This window comes from Rosa chinensis, unplaced genomic scaffold (genome assembly GCF_002994745.2).
Source record: "Rosa chinensis cultivar Old Blush unplaced genomic scaffold, RchiOBHm-V2 RchiOBHmChr0c11, whole genome shotgun sequence".
NCBI classification, from domain to species: domain Eukaryota; kingdom Viridiplantae; phylum Streptophyta; class Magnoliopsida; order Rosales; family Rosaceae; genus Rosa; species Rosa chinensis.
Genome location: NW_020126825.1, coordinates 26,352 through 42,641, shown reverse-complemented (window position 1 = coordinate 42,641; position 16,290 = coordinate 26,352). Strand labels below are relative to the sequence as shown.

Sequence of the window (16,290 nt, the reverse complement as noted above, 5' to 3'; positions counted from 1 at the left end):
TGTGGAATTATAAGCAGGGAAAGCACCTTTTGCTTCCTTATCTGAACACACCTAATATTGCTCTCCAGAAAGTATGTATGGCAAAAACTTGTGCAAGTAAAGCACACCATATAACTGTAGATGAAATAAAACAATAAATAAATAAAAAGGAAGTGTTCTGGTACCTACACCACCAAGCTCCTTAGGGAGCACAATGCAGAAGACGGGGTTTATATGGTACTCCAACTAATGCAGAGAAAAGAAGACGGTTCGACAGAGTTAATACCTCGCCTTCATATCACCATTGGTAGCTACTAGCCCAGCAAACTCATGTTTACTAGCAAACGAGGTATATGCTACTCGATAAACAAATGTTATTATCCCTCCAACACATAATCTTCAGATGATCAAGCAACTGTAGATGACATTGGTGGTATTGCCATGCCAAGGAGGATCACATTGGCTAGTATGGCTAGGTGTCTTTTGTTGTGTACTTGTGTTTGTGACTTGTTACACCAAAAAAGAAAAAAAGTACGAAGAGTAGCCAATGGTATGAGGTGTCACACATTTCAGGGGCAGCAATTGACGATTATCAACCATACATCAAAACTCGAAAATGTTTCCACCCAAGAAAGATTGAGACCGACTTAGGGTGTTAAAACTCAATTATACATGGGCCATTTGGAATAAGTCCCTTTTTTTTTTTTAAGCACATTTGTATCCGAAAATAGTTATTATTCATTTACCCTTAAGGCCTTAAGGCTTGTTTTTTGGTGAAAGCAACTGGGAGAAGAAACATAGTAACGTTTACACTACAAAGGTATGAGCAATGCATCCATCGCTGGGCACTAGATATTAGCTCGTGTGCCGGACTCGAGAATAATTGGGGGGGGGGGGGGGGGGAGGCCTAACTCTAAAGCAAAATTTGCAATCCCATGGATATTACTAGAATCTGTGTCCTGGAGAGGGGATATATACGGCTCCTGCCTAAGCTTCCCCCGTGTTCTGCCCATTAAACTATTTTACGTTCAACTATATCACAAATGTGGAGTAACCAGTGCTGTTGCACAATTAAATGAATTAATGAGGATATCTTTATCACAAGACAAGCAATCATTATCACCAATTGTTGCACCTTTTGCTTAACAAAAGGATCCCTATTTGAACACAATCATGCATTAAGAAGTTTTTGCAAGTTAAGTAGACTTTATGATCACTGCATATCGTTCTATGTGATCAATAACAATTGTAACTTTTAAAACAAATGCAAGTACAGAAGACCATAAGACTATTATAGTACAGAAGACCATAAGACTATTATATATCCTATGTCATCAATAACAATTGTATCATTTCAAACACAAGCAAAAGAAGGGAAGTGGTCTAGTACCTACACCATCAAAGCTCCCTAAGGAGGCTAACTCTACAATGCAGAAGACGGGACTTAAACTGGTGTATCAGTGGGATTAACACCACCATATCTTCATGCCCAACACGTGAACAGCAGAGTTTCTTATGATTTAAAAAATTCATCAACTAAAAGAAAAAAAAAGATAGGTGAATGCGTGCAGAATACCAGAATGAAAGAAACAGATATTAAAGGAATTAGCACACTGCTAAATACTTAGATGTCATCATTCAAAATCAAAGAGAACAGCAGCATATGTCCATATCCCATATTGAAAACCAATCCTACATGATTTCAAATTCAATGTCAGCACTCACACTACTGCAATGTCGCATTCACAATGAAAGTGAATGGCAGCAAATCCCCCTACTGAAACTCAAGCCTACACGATTTCCTATGGTCACTAGCTACCCCATATCTTAAACACCCTAATCCTCAAGCTGCTGGCATTACATCGATTAAGCAAAGCATCAGCCCTTCAACTTGGAAAGCGCAATGTTGATCACCCTTCTAATTAAAGGTTTTGGCCTTCCCTTTAGAACTTCCATCATAGCCTTTGCATTTGGCACAAACCCCTTATGCATCATCAACTCCACCAACTGTTTGCCCTCCTCCTCAGCTGCCTTGTCCTCCTGCATTGCAAAACCCTCTATCACAGCAGTGTAGGTAGCAGCATTGGGCCTCATACCCTTGTCCATCATCTCAAGCAAGAACTTCTTGGCATCTCCACAGTAGTTGGGGTCAGCCGTGAGTCCCTTGATCAAAACTGCATAAGTATAGGAGTTTGGAGCAACCCCAGAGGCTGACATGTGCTGAAAGGCCTTGAGAGCAGCATTGGTATTGCCGGAAGCGACCCCAACCCCAATGACATAGGTGTGGACCGCCACAACAGGCAGTATGGCCTTCTTAAGGAGCTCTTCAGCTTCGTCAAGGAAGCCGGAATTCACCATAGAATTGAAGAACATAAACGCAGATTTCTCAAGGGAACTGTAGTCCTGAATCATGTCAAATTTTTCTTTGATGTCCTTGTCCTCACAATCTTTGGTCGCATCCTTGAAAACCTCCATTGCATGTTTCTTGAGGTCATCAGCAGAAGAATTGCGAGAACAAGTGTATGACATTACTTGATTGTTCCCAATGACCATAGTGCGGGTGGGCGGCTCAGAGTGAACCTTAATTAGCTGCTCTAGGGCTTCATCAACGATGGCGAATTTTGCTATAGATTTGTACAGCTTTGCCCCATATTTGTGAAGGGAGTCTTTGTCCCGAATCATGTTCAAGTGTTCTTTCAAGGCCTTGTCCTTAAGACCCTCCACTGCATATTTCTTGATGACACGGACAGAAGAATTGGGGGAACTAGAACTCGCCATTGTTCCCTGTAGTTTAATAGCAGCAGAAATTAAATTCGAACTTAATCAGGGAAGTAAATTTAGGGTTTCTAATTGAAATCAAACAATCAGAACATTACTGAAACAGAGTGTAGAAAAGGAAAGTAAACAAAATCATGGAAATGAAGTGAGGTTTTCTATATGAAACAAGCTAAATCTCTTTCAGGGTTTCACGAATTAGCTCAATAATCTCTTTCAGGGTTTCCAAAAGGAGACGACGATGGTCTTGGTCTCACAAAAGGAAAGGAGAAATGAGCAAAAGTGAAGTTAGGTTTTCAGTTGCCTATTAGAAACAAATTTAAGTTAACTAGTAGCTACTGTGCGAGAATTAGAGCAATAATCTGTGCTAGAGTTCCTAAGTAGAAGAGGTGATGATATGGGACGAAAGCTCACTGACCTTTCTCTGGTGATCGGCGGCGGCGGAGCTCTGGAGGGTTGAAACGCTGCGTTTTGCTCCGGGAGGAGAGAGAACAGTGCCGAGAACTGAAAATGTCCAAATAAGAAGATATTTTGTCCTAGAAAGGAAGATACTATAATTATATGGTCCGCTTGATGGTTCGAAGGCCACTTTTAAGTCCTACTATTTATTTATTTTTATTTTTTACCTCAAAACTAATCTACGAGGATTTTTCGAATCTAAAAAAAAAGACTTGAAAAAGGATATGAGGAAATTTGTAAATCAAATACAACTTTGGTGGATTTTCTTTGAATTAAAGGTTTCCTTGTCTTATGTAAAATGAATAAGTTATTAGTTGAAATCTGAATATAATTATTTTAATGCATATATAAGATACCTCTTTGATGGTAAATTTCATTCAGACCATCAATAAAAAAAACCACAATTAGAGAAGTTTCTTATGAGTGTGCCCGTGTTTGCGTTTAAAACCTTGTTTCTATGGTGTAATGCTTCTACAATTATTTGGCATCAAAACAAGATTCACCCGCTTCATGGCAGATAACTGTCTAAGGGAGAAGTTCAACATGGCCAACCTCAACGATGCTGGTCAAAGAGTTTTTATAAAAAAAAAAAATCATTGAATTTTCCTGTCTTTTACTAGGGCTGTCAATTCCGACACGACCCGATAACACGACTCGAAATCCGTACTAAATAAAGTAGGTTGAACTCGCACGATTAAAAAGTGGGTCGGCCGTGGGTCAACCCATCATGACCCATTTAATAAATGGGTCGATCACGGGTCAACCTACCAACATGAAGTGAACCTGGATAACCCGATTATGTTATACTTCTTTTGAAATTTTGGACGTTGGGAGTATTTGATCATAGGATTTGCTTTATAATTATTGGATTTAATTATTTATGAGTTATATATAATTATTTAAATTCCTCGTCTTGTGGAGTTTTGAGCAAATTTAATCAATTTATGAATTTTTTTAGTTAAATGGGTCGCATTGTTAACCCTTAAATGGGTCATTTTATCTAACACGACACAACCTATTTATTAAAGGGATATTTCCCATTTGCCCCAGTACTAGCGAAAGTTGCCCGGTTACACAACTCTTTGCTGTGAAAAGACATCGATGTCCTTATCTTTTTGAGGAATTCCTTGCTTGTCTCAAGCTGAATGTTATTTTGGCTTTTTCTTGCCTCTTGCCTCTTGGATGGCTGCTTCGTTTCTTCTTGCCAATTGCTGAGAAAACTATGTTGAGCTGTTCATCTTGATCTTCTTGCTTGAGAAATGAACTTCTTGAAAAGTGTAAAGCTAAAACTGCATACAAAGCCAACCTATTGGGCCAAACAAGAGCAGAAACAGAGGTTCTTAGACTCAGAGGTTCCCTGACTAATTTTATTAGTTATCTTGGCATGCATGTTAATTAAAACAGGAATCCTTAAAGATAATATGATCGTCTGTTTAGCAATATAATAGCATAATTATCTCAGTGTTTCCCTATTTTGGACTAGAAGTCTACTAAGAAAACCGGAAAATAAAAAGTAAGATGAACCTACTTGAACGTGCTAGTACAAACTGTACAGTCTTCTATGGAGTTGCAATAGAAAACACTGGTTGAATGCTAGTTTGCTTCACACGAACATGAATAAAGTGTCACCACAGCTACTGCTAATCATGAACAGCTACTGCTCCATATTACAGCTACAGATTATTGTTGTGGGTTATGTATGGATGAATGTGGTGTTAATAAGTAGAAAGTATATGAACAGATGATATTATGAACAAAGGGCTTTATTGATACTGAAAGTGTTTACAAAGGAAAGCAATGGGTACTGAGATTTTTTCTTCTCCAACGTACTCCATTTGCTATCTGTTTTTCCTCTTATACTAGTCTTCAGCTAGCTTTGTACAAACTCCACCGTAAGGTGGTGATTCCAGAGAACAAGTGGAAGAAGCATGCAAGTATGAACGACTTGTCATGCATAACTAGACAAAGAAACATGCAAAAAGGAACAACAAAAAAAAAAAATTTACAACTCTTTACACAAGGAGCTACAAAAGTTGAGAATATAAAACAAAGACACTCATGTGATGGGTATCGACAAGAAAGGTTGCAGCTATGATGTCCATTTCCGGCATTTTGAAAATAGTTTGGGTGAGTGGGAATTACCCCCCTAGAAAATGTGTAAGTGGGAATTTCCCCTTTATTAAATGGGTTAAGCAGGTTGGAAACAGGTAACTCGTTTAATAAACAGGTTGGGTTTGAGTTTAAATTTTTGACACGATTATTAAATGGGTTGGGTTTGGGTTTGTCTCTTGCGACACAACAAATACTTTGACCCGACACAACCCATTGACAGCCATATCTTCTACCATGGAGCAAATGAATCGTGCTTTGATGCCAAATAATAGTGAAAACATTTCACAATAGAAACAAAGTTTCGTCAAGCGTCGAAAATCTTAAAAAAAAAAAAAAAAAATTGGCGGAATCCACTTTGCGAAAAACAGACATAATTGTAAAAAAAAAGAGTGAAACTCTTTTGAGCAAAACAAGAAAAGAAAAAAAACTAGACAGCTGCATTTGTTACGAAAAATCTAGGTTCTTTAAGAGACTTAAAATGTCATTTAGTAACATAAGTCTCATTTTTGTAAGTGAGAGATTATGAGTTAGTTAACGTAACACAATTGTTGATTTGATATATAAAAAAAAAAAAAAACAAAAACAAAAAGGCCATGAATGTGATCCAAAACTATGTGAAACTATCTTTGTCGAGACTCATTTCTCGCTTTCCTTGCACTCATATGACCCTCCACTTCTTCACCATTGTTATATGTAGCCCTCTCTTCGTCGTCTACGATTTTCGTCCGAGACCTAATTCTGTCGTCTGTACTTGGTACGAATCCCTAATCACAAGCCATTTCTATCTTCTTCGTTAGGTTTTCTCGATAATTGCTCTCTTTTCTCAGAAAAATCCGAGTTTTGGCGGGAAAATTGATTTCAATCTGGTGACGATGTGCTTGTTTTTTGCGCAGACTGAGTGATGGAGCAGCATTTGCGAGGTTCTCAGTCGCCGATCGACGTCTTCAAGTATCGCCGCTCGCGCCTCTGCAGAATCTGATCGCGCCGCAGACGGAGGACGGCGTTTCGGTTGCCGAAAGCTATTGTTTGTGTTTGAAAGAAAAATGGTCCAAGTAATTATTGTCAATTTTCATTGCTTCTTTTAACAATTGGTGCAAGGTCCTTTGTGTGAATTTTTGTTTTGTTTTGGTTGGGGATCTAGGATATTGCTTAGGTACACTTGGTGGTGTGAGACTTTTAGATCTGCAAGATGCAAACTTGAGTGAGTTTAGGGTTCTTGCACTTGAACTAATATGGTTCACCACCTTGAGCTTAACAGTTGCAACTTTCACATTTCCCTGAGATATCAGATGCTGCTATGGTCAGTTTCGACTTCTGAAATGAATGTACGAGAAACAACAACAGTTTAGGAAGAGTATACTCTTGAGTAGATGTTATGCTCAGTAAAAACATAGTCAAGCAGAAAAGGTTGTTACTTGCTGCCTCTAGAGGATCTCTATATACAAGTAAACAACATTGCAGCATGTAAAATTTGATTCCTTCAGACGTCAGATGCTATGGTTAGTCAAACTGATGGTCCCTTAAGGACTCAAATTGACTTGTTAAATGAATTATTTATGAGATACAACTTTAGTTTTTACCACTCGTTTGTTAACAGTGAAGAAGAGGATAGTTAGAAATAGGTTACCAGTGTTTCCATTGGACCTTTTATCTTGTGCATTTTGATTTATGTAGTGTTCTTAAACTCTTGAAGCTTCTTAAGCTTGCACTTGAGAACTGCCATTTAAACTTTAAAACTAATCGAACAGTAATATTTGCATGATTGTACTGTTGCTCAAAGCTGTTACTTTGCTGCATCAAAGAGCATGACATACAAGCAATAAGATTGTGATACTTGAGACTCTGACAATACTGTGGTTAGTCAGGTTGGTGGGCCATAAGAGCTTGTTTTGACTTGTGAAATGATGTATGAGAAAAATTTAGTTTCTTCCGCAGATCATTTACATAGAAGACGGATAGAGGATATATAGTTACAAATAGGTGGCTAAAGTTTCAGCTTGGTTTGGAAAAAGACTAGGTTCAAGTAAGAGACTTGTACTCGTCAGGTTCAGCTAGTTTCTTCTTGCATACTGATTATCAGGGGATGTGTTTGAACTCTAAATACAACTGCTGTATTTTTCTTTGGATTTTAAAAAATGAACAAAGAATTGGTTGGGTCAGTTGCACTGTTATCACAATAGATGAGGCAGTACTGTAATATGTTCTTATGTTTAGTTAGGTTGCTTGCTGTAGAAAATGGTTTGCCACTTTTATCATCATATGATCTTGGGATTGACTGATTCAGCCTTTTAAGATTGAAAGAAAGCTAATAGAAAATGAAAGCTCTTACTGCTGAAGTAATTTCTACTTGGTCACAACTTAACATTAAGTTGTTGGCTGGTGCTCAAATTAGGAAATCATTTGTACCTTGACTAGAATTGATAAGGAAGTTAAGGAAAGTTAACCTGCTTTCACTGAAGTAAACAAATATTAGGTTATGTGCCATCATTATAGGAAAGAAACTACTAATGCACTGCCACTTTTATGTACTCATTAGGAGATTTAAGTGTCAGTCAATGAGGTAGTGTCATTGTATTTATTTTAGTAGTCAGTGCAGTTGTAAAACAATTTCTTTAGTTATAAAAGTCGGTTCTGTACACAAACATAATATTGACTCTGAAATTTTTGAGCCTTCTCTAAATGCTGAATATGTCGATGAGTTTGTTTTTTGGTACCTTTGATGGTTTTGTGATTATGTTATTATGCTGCTTTTATACTTTCCTCTAATCTGATCGGTGTGTTGAGATGATTTGTTCAGTTGTGCAAGCAAATTGTTTGTTTTTTTAATGACTTGACCAAACATTAATTTTCTTGCAGTTTGTCTATGGAAAAGAAAATCTGCATCCAACTTCTTTCCCTGCCAAGAACAAATCCGAGGTTAGCGTGCAGTCGGATAAGCGCTAATTAGTTGCCAAATTTTGACATATTCAGCTACTTAAATTGCTACTGTGTGTTTGTTCTGTTATTGTTGCCCAGGCACAGATGTGCGAGGCTACAAGTAGCTCAGGATTATGCACCCCCAGCCTGAAGTCCCACTTTACCTATCAGGTCATGGCATCCAGAGAAGCAGCAGCAGTAGCAGCATTAGCCTCATCGCCAAAGCCAAATAACACCATTGAGACCCCGATTACTGTCATCAGCTGCAAGGACTGGTCACCCCAAGATGATGGCATTGAGGTTGTCTTGCCTTCAACTGAAATACCTTCATCGAAGGAAGATGTGGATGCATCCGGCACTGCTTTGCTGAGTCTTGTCTATGGTCCTTCTACTAGAAGAAGGAGATTGCCACTGTTTACTGAAATTTACCCAGAGTAGTGAATCTGATGTGTAGACTGTAGAGACTAGAGAACCTCCATTTCAGACAAAAGATATACCGCACCATATATTCATCCTGTTAGATTCGGGTATATGCTTCGATTACATACTTCAGACAAAAGGTATAACGTAGATTCATCTTGCTGCTCATATTCTAGTTTGTGTTTTTTTTGTTTTTTTTTTCCTTTTTTTAATTTTTTTTTTTTATCAACATATTCTAGTGTGTCGATTGGGATTAGATTGAGGAAAACTGGTTGCCAACTATACTTGTCGACGCTCTGGTGATGCTCTGTGAGGAAAACTCGTTGCCAACCATATTTGAACTTTGAAGAGGCTCTGGTAATGCTCTGTTATGGCGTATAATATCTGGACGGTAATGCATACGATGGCACTTGAAATTTGAAAATTGAAAGGAAAATGGATTGTGGTGTATATACTCTTGTTGCAATTTCTATTTGATCATTCTATCTGTACCGATGTACTTTGTAAAAGGAAACTAGTATAGAGCTCAGGTGGCACCCAGCCCAAGCTTGTTTTAGACTTTCAGTTGTGCACCACCCATTGATCAATTATACTGAACTATATCAAACAAGACCATTAAAACTACTTCCGAATATCTAACGCATAACTGAATCACAATGGAGCTGCCGGAAGAACAGCAATCAGCCCATTGCAATAAAGTAGCAGTTCTTAAATACTGACTACACCATAAATAGGATAATTAGATCAGGTGTATCTAATCTTTCAAAATTAGAACTCAAAAAAGGATAATTAGACCAACACTAGCATCAGCTTCCACGTAAGGAGCAATGTCAACTTTCTTCAATAACCAGCATCACTTTCCTCATTCCAGCACGAGCTCTGTTATAGAATTGTACATTTAGGTCAGTGTCGTTAACATGTCAATGACTGAAGGCAGTAAGGATATACAAGTGTAGATAATTTTACCTCTATCACATATTTGGTCCTCTAGTAATGAGAACATCCTCATAAGGGGCAATTTGTTTAACTTTTACGAAATCACGAGTAGCAAGAACTGCAGATGACAGAACACAAGCAGTTCGTAAGAACAAGCGCATAACATAAGCAGGAAGGGAAAGATAGTATGGATTCCTACCACAAGTTTGATAGAAAAGCATAGCCGCTCCTCTTCGATTCATTCCAGCAGTCAGTTTGTTCAGGGATTCTACTTGAGGGCCACCCGGTATTTCAAAATGGGATTTCAGTTCCCTGAAAGAATTCCAGTACAAGGAAAAATTGCAGTCAGATCAAAACTAATTAAGGACTGGGCAATCTAACAGACCTTTGAGATAAGCATACATTTGAGAACAAGAACATAATGCAATCAGATCAAAGCTACTTATTGACCAGACAATCTAACAGAGGTGTGAGACAAACATACATTCGAATGGCATCAGTCACTTTTTCCAGTGGTTGATTGATGATAGGTTGTTGTGTCTGTGTCGGTCCAGTTTCCATCAATAATTCTGCAAATATAGACATGACAGTCATTGAACTCTCCATCAAATAAAGATTATAAAACCATAGCTAATATGCTGCATCAACAGGTAAATTTTACCATGCTCAGGTGTTGGGCCATTTCCAGATAACCTTATTACGTTGAAGTTTGGATCAGAATGCTGACATCCATTATCCTCTAATACTGGTTCAAGTCCATCATTGCTATGTATAGATGAATAACGCCTCTTCCTGTTGGATCTCTGACAATCAGTACTCCAATCACTAGTACACTGAAGCAACAAAAACAAAAAAAGAAAAGAAAAAGAAAATAACACTTCTTATCGATTTGGATAAAAAACATGCTAACCGTCCAGAATTGACTTCTGAACTGTTTCTGTTAACTCCCTTTCCAGATGAGGAGCTCAGGATGGATCTTCTCTCATCGCCTGTAAGAAAAAAATTAGTTGGCGATTAATGTACATAAGTGAAACATAAATACTTCAATATCTAGAGAAATGAGAGAGGAGAGACGTAGAAATCATGTGTACCAGAATTTCTTGGTGTTGCCGGGTTGGTATCAGCTCCTTTCATGCCATTAGGATTGGCTTTCAGTTTATCCATGAGTTCAGGTTGTAGTGTTACGTCATTGTTAACTAAATTTGTCCGTATCTGTTCTGTGGGGGTTACAAATGACTGGGAGCCACCTCCACTAAGAAAATCTTCAACAGGCTTCACATTTAACATATTTTAACTTTTCAGACATAAACTTAGTTATAATTTCCTGAAAAATAAGTAAACTAAAAGTAGCTGTATTGACTTAAATATCTCACCGGGTCGTGATAAGTTTGTTTTTCAGGTGGTGACCATGATGATGGTTCTGGAGGCAGAGGTGGCGAGGTTAATGCTGCAAACAAAACCATAATTAAGACCCTCCTTCTGTTACTTGAATTATTCATGTAAAAGTTCTCAAATTACAAACTATGATACTGACCTGAAGGTGAGTCATGGGTATGTTTTTCCTTGAATAGCTCTAAGAGAGGAGCTGGATAATATGTTTCTCCACTTCCGGGTTTAAATAAACGACCCATGAGAACACTAGCTGGCTGCTCCATGAGTTTACCAATCTTCATAGTAGACATTATGTTCTTGGGCTGCAACAAAGAGAACAAAATGAGGACAGTACATGGAATGTACATGAGTATGCTTAACTCCTCCACTGAAGGATATACTTGGACTCGATCAGGAACAAACCTTTTGGTTTCTTCGTCTTCTTGAAACTATATCTGAAGTATCTTGAAGCCAAGATTGGTACACATGAGCAGGATGGATTGTTTGGTCATTATCCATTACAGAGGCAGGTGTTTTTCTCTTTCTCCTCCTTATAGGCCTCTGCCTCTGTTGAGCATTCTCTTGAACATCTTGCATCTGCAGCACTTCATCAAACACATTATTAGCCTGCTGTCTTTCCTGATGCTGGTCTTGACGAGGTGGAGAAGGTATTAGATAATTTGGAGAAGGTGGTCGAATATGTGTGGGCTCTCCTGATGTGAGGTCTACGTCATCTCCCTCAATTTCAAATCTGCCATATCATCCAAAGACAATAATAAATAAGAATACGATAATGATTCTTGCAACAGACTGATTAAGTATCTGTCATAATAGGAATGAAAGGGCATAAAATTAGCTGGGTGCAGAGTTTGCAAACTCCAATGAAAAAGGCACATGGAAACACAAAAGCATGAACACTTTGTTTTGCTCAACCTTCAGGAATGGGAATCAAAAATCAAAAGTTTATCTATACTGTGTCGTGGTAATGATTCACCTCTCAAAGCGACAGTTGAACAAATCTGCATGTGCATCTGATGGATCATAACATTTAGGCAATGTGATATCCTCAGGATCAGCTGATTGCGAGAGAGAGGGGTGGGTTAATTTAGCAGATGAACAGATTATGGATATGTGTGGTCACAATTAAAAGTAACTGAAGAAGGTAGACTAAATGAATAAGAAAGGACCTTGATGTAAGTTCTGATGTTGATCTCCCTCCACTGCATTATCGTTAAGTGTTTCTCCCACATCTACACTATCCAATTGCTTCAAGCACAGAAAAAGATAGGGTAGAAAATCTCCATGAGATATTGCAAAGATTCCATTACGCATGAAGTTTCTTTATGCATTTCATACGAGGCACAATAGTGGAAACAAGTATCATTTGTTCTTGCTGTGGTAACTAGATCAGCATAAGGGTGAGCCATGGTGCATCAAAACTGTAATAAAAGAACTAACGATGTAGCCTACCAGGTGGTTAAATCTAATAGAGAGGGAGACGTGCTTCTATTCAACTACTTTTCTTCACTACAGAGTTTCAAAGTAATCTCTTATTAAGAGTATTCATGGCAAATTACTAAAAAAACAAACTACGAGGCATTTTAAAGCCTGAATGCGCTCATTTGAGCATTTCATCAAACATCTTTGGTGCCCCATCAACAAAATATAAACAGCTCCATTAGCAGGCTAATCTCACTGTAGCCGGCCGGAAAACTATCTCAGGCATTCATTACGATAAAACAAAATGGGGTTTAAAGAGGCGTTGGGGGATTGGTGGTGTATTTCAGTTGAATATTAAAAGCACACAAACACATACTAGCCGTAGCTGCTACTGATTCACAGGAATCTCCAGGAAAGTAGAGCCCATTAAGGTCATTTACCATGAGAAAATAGCCGGTTTGCTGGTGGAAAAGCGTGGCATGGTGAGAGAAATCAAGAGACTGCTCGATGTCACCAACAAGATCTGTATCTTCATGCTCAGCCTCAGGCAGAGTTATTGCTTCTTTCCTGCAAAAACCCACAGTGAGATTCAGGAATTGACAATAATATCCCTGCTCCCTAAATGCAATAAAATAAAGAAACGCAGCGTTGTACTGACTTGGCCTGAGCTCTCCGTTTGGGTAGGATAGTGGAGTCTGTGTTGGATTTCACCTTCTTCCATGCTTCGTTTAATTGATCCTTAGAACACAAAATTGGAATCGATTAAATTAAGTTAACACAGAATAATAAGGGTTCCCTTATTAACTGAGAAAAATAGTTAAGAAAACCGAAATTACCAGAAGACGGTGCACATCATCTGTGTGGAAATTGAAAATAAACGTCAGAAATCGTTGGAACACAAGGTTGATTTTGTAAAAATTTCAGCAACAAAAAAAGAAGAAGGAGAAGAAGGGGAAGGGTACCAAATAGGAGCTTCACTTTACGTTCGTAGACGATGACGACTCCACCTGAAAACAGAGGTTCAGGTATTTAGAAGCAGAGAAGAAATTGACAAAGAGAGCGAGTGCTGTAAATAAGTGGAAGTTGCATACCCATGAGAATACTGGAGAGTCGGAGAGCCATAGGAGCTCTTGGATTCAGAATCTCTTCGCTGCAAAATCAAAATTGCATCAACACCGAATATGCACAGTCGAAATTGAAAAATGAAAACGAAAAGAAGAGTTAGAGAGAGAGGGAGGGAGTTGGTATACCAGATTCTGATGAGGTCGATCTGGTTGAGATTCCTGCGGTTCATCTTGGCGTGCATGGTGGCGGCCATCCTTGCATACACAAAAACAGAGAACGAGTTGACTCGGAACAGAGAATCTATGAAGAAATAATTGAAACAAAGAGAGAGCATTGCATTTTCGAAGAGTTTCGAGCCAAATTAATTATGCAGAAACAGAGAGAAGATGCAGAGTCTATATATAAATAAAGAAACAGAGAAGGAGTACTTTATACCAGATTTGGCCGAGCGGCTCTTTCCGAGCAAGGAGGCTGTGAGAGTAGAACATTTTCCCAAGTCAAGTGGTGAGAGTGTGTACGGCACCACCACCGCTCACCGGAAAATGAAATCGAGAAGAAGAAGAAGAAGAAGAAGGAGTGAGGGAGTGTTGCTATATATAACCAACTTGATGAGCGCCACAGCAGAGAGAGGGAGAGAGTGAGAAAGGCGTGTGACCCTGTGGAATGATACAATGACCGTGGCTGCATGCAATATCTGCGTGCTACCAGCTCTTGTAACAGACAGGTGTGCGGGTTGGGAGGTTTGGGGTGAAAATGGTTGGAGTAAAAGACTGTAACTACTGGTGATTTTTTAATTGCAATGGGACCCACGGGAGCATTTGCTTCACTTTATTACCATTCTCCGTTTTGCACGGTGCCGGATGAAGCCTGTGAAGAGTGAAGACTCTTCAAGGCCTATAGGACCTAGGCTTAACCAGCACCTACCTAAACTTACTGTAAAACTTTTTTTTTTTTTACAGTGGATGCTAAGAGGTTGGGGTTGGAATCCACATAAAAATGAGTCAGAGCATGAAATCAATAAAAATAACCGAGCAGAGCTGAACTACAATACATATACTCATAAATTCTAGAAAAGCTTATGCTCAAGCTTGACATGTATTGTAATATATAGGCAGTTTTTAGTTTATTTTGTATTTCTATGTTTAAAAAGATCACTCACCAAGTCACCAATATTGTTGCTATTAGTATTTTTGGTATTTTGTTTGAACTTTTGTTATTGCTTAACATTTTGTACGAGTTAAACTGAAGTACGAGGCAAAAACTAAAATGAGTCAAGTTTGAAGTTGTTAAAAAATTGAGCCAAACTTGAGTTGAGGAAAAATGATTTGATCCAGGAGTCCGAGCTTTAGTCATTGAAACACTCTGAATATTCAGCCAGCATCTCATAGTGATTGAAACACTACAACTATCCATTGCAATCAGCTAGTTATCTTTAATGAATTGAAGACTTTTTGAGCAAGTTAGAATCACATAGTTATTCTCTTAGTAATCAGCCTCCATTGCAGATATCCAAGATTAGTTTGTTCTTGCTTTTGCAATTTTCCAGCATCCGTTATCTGCTAGAGTTCTCTTAAAACTTAGCTAGGAAACGCTTTTTCTCCATAACAGCATTGCTATTCTTATGCATATTCCTTTCACTCATGGACAAGATACTAGAGAGAAGATTGGCCAAACTAGAAGATAGAGAGTAACTGCAGTCATATATGATTCAGACTCCATTAACCTCAATATATAACACTCGACAAATTTTTGTGCCTTGCCAAAACTGCACTCTGTCACATTACTTTCTCAATGTTTGCCAGCTGAACATCAAAAACTTAATGTAATTTCTCAACTATCCTCCCAGGCCCCTATCATATCGATAAATAACTGGGCAGTGGGGTCTTTTGCTTCCAAAAAGTCCCCAATGGAAGTTTCTACTTTTAGGAGCATCAAGGAGAAGAAGTAATTAGATGAACGAATCCTTAAGACCAAATATAGGTACCTCTGACTGGCCAATGAAAAGTAGCTCGTCCAGATTGGGGAACATTGCATAGCATGAGATGGACACGTTCTTCAAGAGCTTGGAACTTCTTTGTTGCCTTAAATGGGTGCCTGTTAGATGTTTCAATGAGAACAAACAAAAGTAAGGATCATTACCTAAAAAGTACAAACTAAAAAGTTTAGTAAATAAGATCGATAACATATTCATAATTTGATTACAACAAAAAACTGGTGATTGGATAAATGACTATCATGTGGAACAAAGGCAAAAAGAACATCATGTGGAGGCAAACTAGTTATTGAGTAAATGCCCATCATCTGGTGTACCTGACAAGCTAATGTATAAGAAACAAATCTTTGGTATGAGGAAAAAAGCATGTACTCATGTTTGAATCTAGGAACAGTTAAAGAGACAGTGAAATTAGTGCTTAGAGACAGTGAAATTAGTGATTGAGGGTAAAATACCACTACCGTTAAATGACATTCCTTCAAGAGCGTATATGAATACCAATAGTGAAATGTCCACTGGGTTAGAAAAACCATGCTTATACATAGTCAATGTCTGCTTCGATAGGCCTTTCTTGGTAATACGTCTGGGCCATATGACAACCCCTTCCATCAAGCCGAAGCCAGATGAATCAGTGTTGTTATGCCTTCATCCTAGTGCTACATCTGTATATATAAAGAGAGACTTGATTAGCATTTATTCTTTCCTCACGAAGGACCAAAGTTTTACTCCATAAAAAGAAAATGCAATCTGTGAGAAGCGGTCTACACCAGTAGAAAAATAAGAAGCATCTCTACAATACATGAAGAAACCTCAACCAAAAGATA

The 16,290-nt window shown here is 38.3% G+C and overlaps 3 protein-coding genes across 5 annotated transcripts; 1 reads left to right on the top strand and 2 right to left on the bottom strand.

The window, feature by feature from the left end:
• Positions 1-1,637: 1,637 nt before the first annotated feature.
• Positions 1,638-3,287, bottom strand: LOC112181214 (pentatricopeptide repeat-containing protein At5g65560). The gene is made up of 2 exons (XM_024319651.2): positions 3,173-3,287; positions 1,638-2,763 (listed from the first exon to the last, which is right to left on the bottom strand). The coding sequence occupies exon 2, from the start codon at positions 2,755-2,757 to the stop codon at positions 1,858-1,860; it is 900 nt and encodes a 299-aa protein (XP_024175419.1). The 5' UTR covers positions 2,758-2,763; positions 3,173-3,287; the 3' UTR covers positions 1,638-1,857.
• A 2,658-nt stretch (positions 3,288-5,945) lies between these two features.
• On the top strand, positions 5,946-9,192 carry LOC112181215. Its single transcript, XM_040512289.1, has 5 exons — positions 5,946-6,079; positions 6,219-6,377; positions 8,182-8,241; positions 8,341-8,801; positions 8,901-9,192. The coding sequence occupies exons 2-4, from the start codon at positions 6,369-6,371 to the stop codon at positions 8,677-8,679; spliced, it is 408 nt and encodes a 135-aa protein (XP_040368223.1). The 5' UTR covers positions 5,946-6,079; positions 6,219-6,368; the 3' UTR covers positions 8,680-8,801; positions 8,901-9,192.
• Positions 9,193-9,240: 48 nt separating this feature from the next.
• LOC112181233 (sister chromatid cohesion 1 protein 1) lies at positions 9,241-14,072 on the bottom strand. 3 transcript variants are annotated; one of them, XM_024319670.2, is made up of 19 exons: positions 13,909-14,072; positions 13,659-13,727; positions 13,500-13,558; positions 13,371-13,415; positions 13,245-13,264; positions 13,067-13,146; positions 12,849-12,975; positions 12,156-12,234; positions 11,963-12,044; positions 11,392-11,719; positions 11,132-11,291; positions 10,971-11,044; positions 10,689-10,869; positions 10,508-10,586; positions 10,259-10,389; positions 10,082-10,166; positions 9,797-9,909; positions 9,628-9,715; positions 9,241-9,540 (listed from the first exon to the last, which is right to left on the bottom strand). In XM_024319670.2, exons 1-18 carry the CDS (start codon positions 13,959-13,961, stop codon positions 9,633-9,635), a joined length of 1,848 nt encoding a protein of 615 aa, XP_024175438.1. In that variant the 5' UTR covers positions 13,962-14,072; the 3' UTR covers positions 9,241-9,540; positions 9,628-9,632. The 3 variants fall into 3 exon arrangements, with proteins under 3 accessions (XP_024175438.1, XP_040368222.1, XP_040368220.1); XM_040512288.1 differs by lacking the exon at positions 13,909-14,072 and having other exon boundaries at positions 9,241-9,551; positions 9,612-9,715; positions 13,659-13,891; XM_040512286.1 differs by lacking the exon at positions 13,909-14,072 and having other exon boundaries at positions 13,659-13,891.
• Between the last annotated feature and the right edge of the window lie 2,218 nt (positions 14,073-16,290).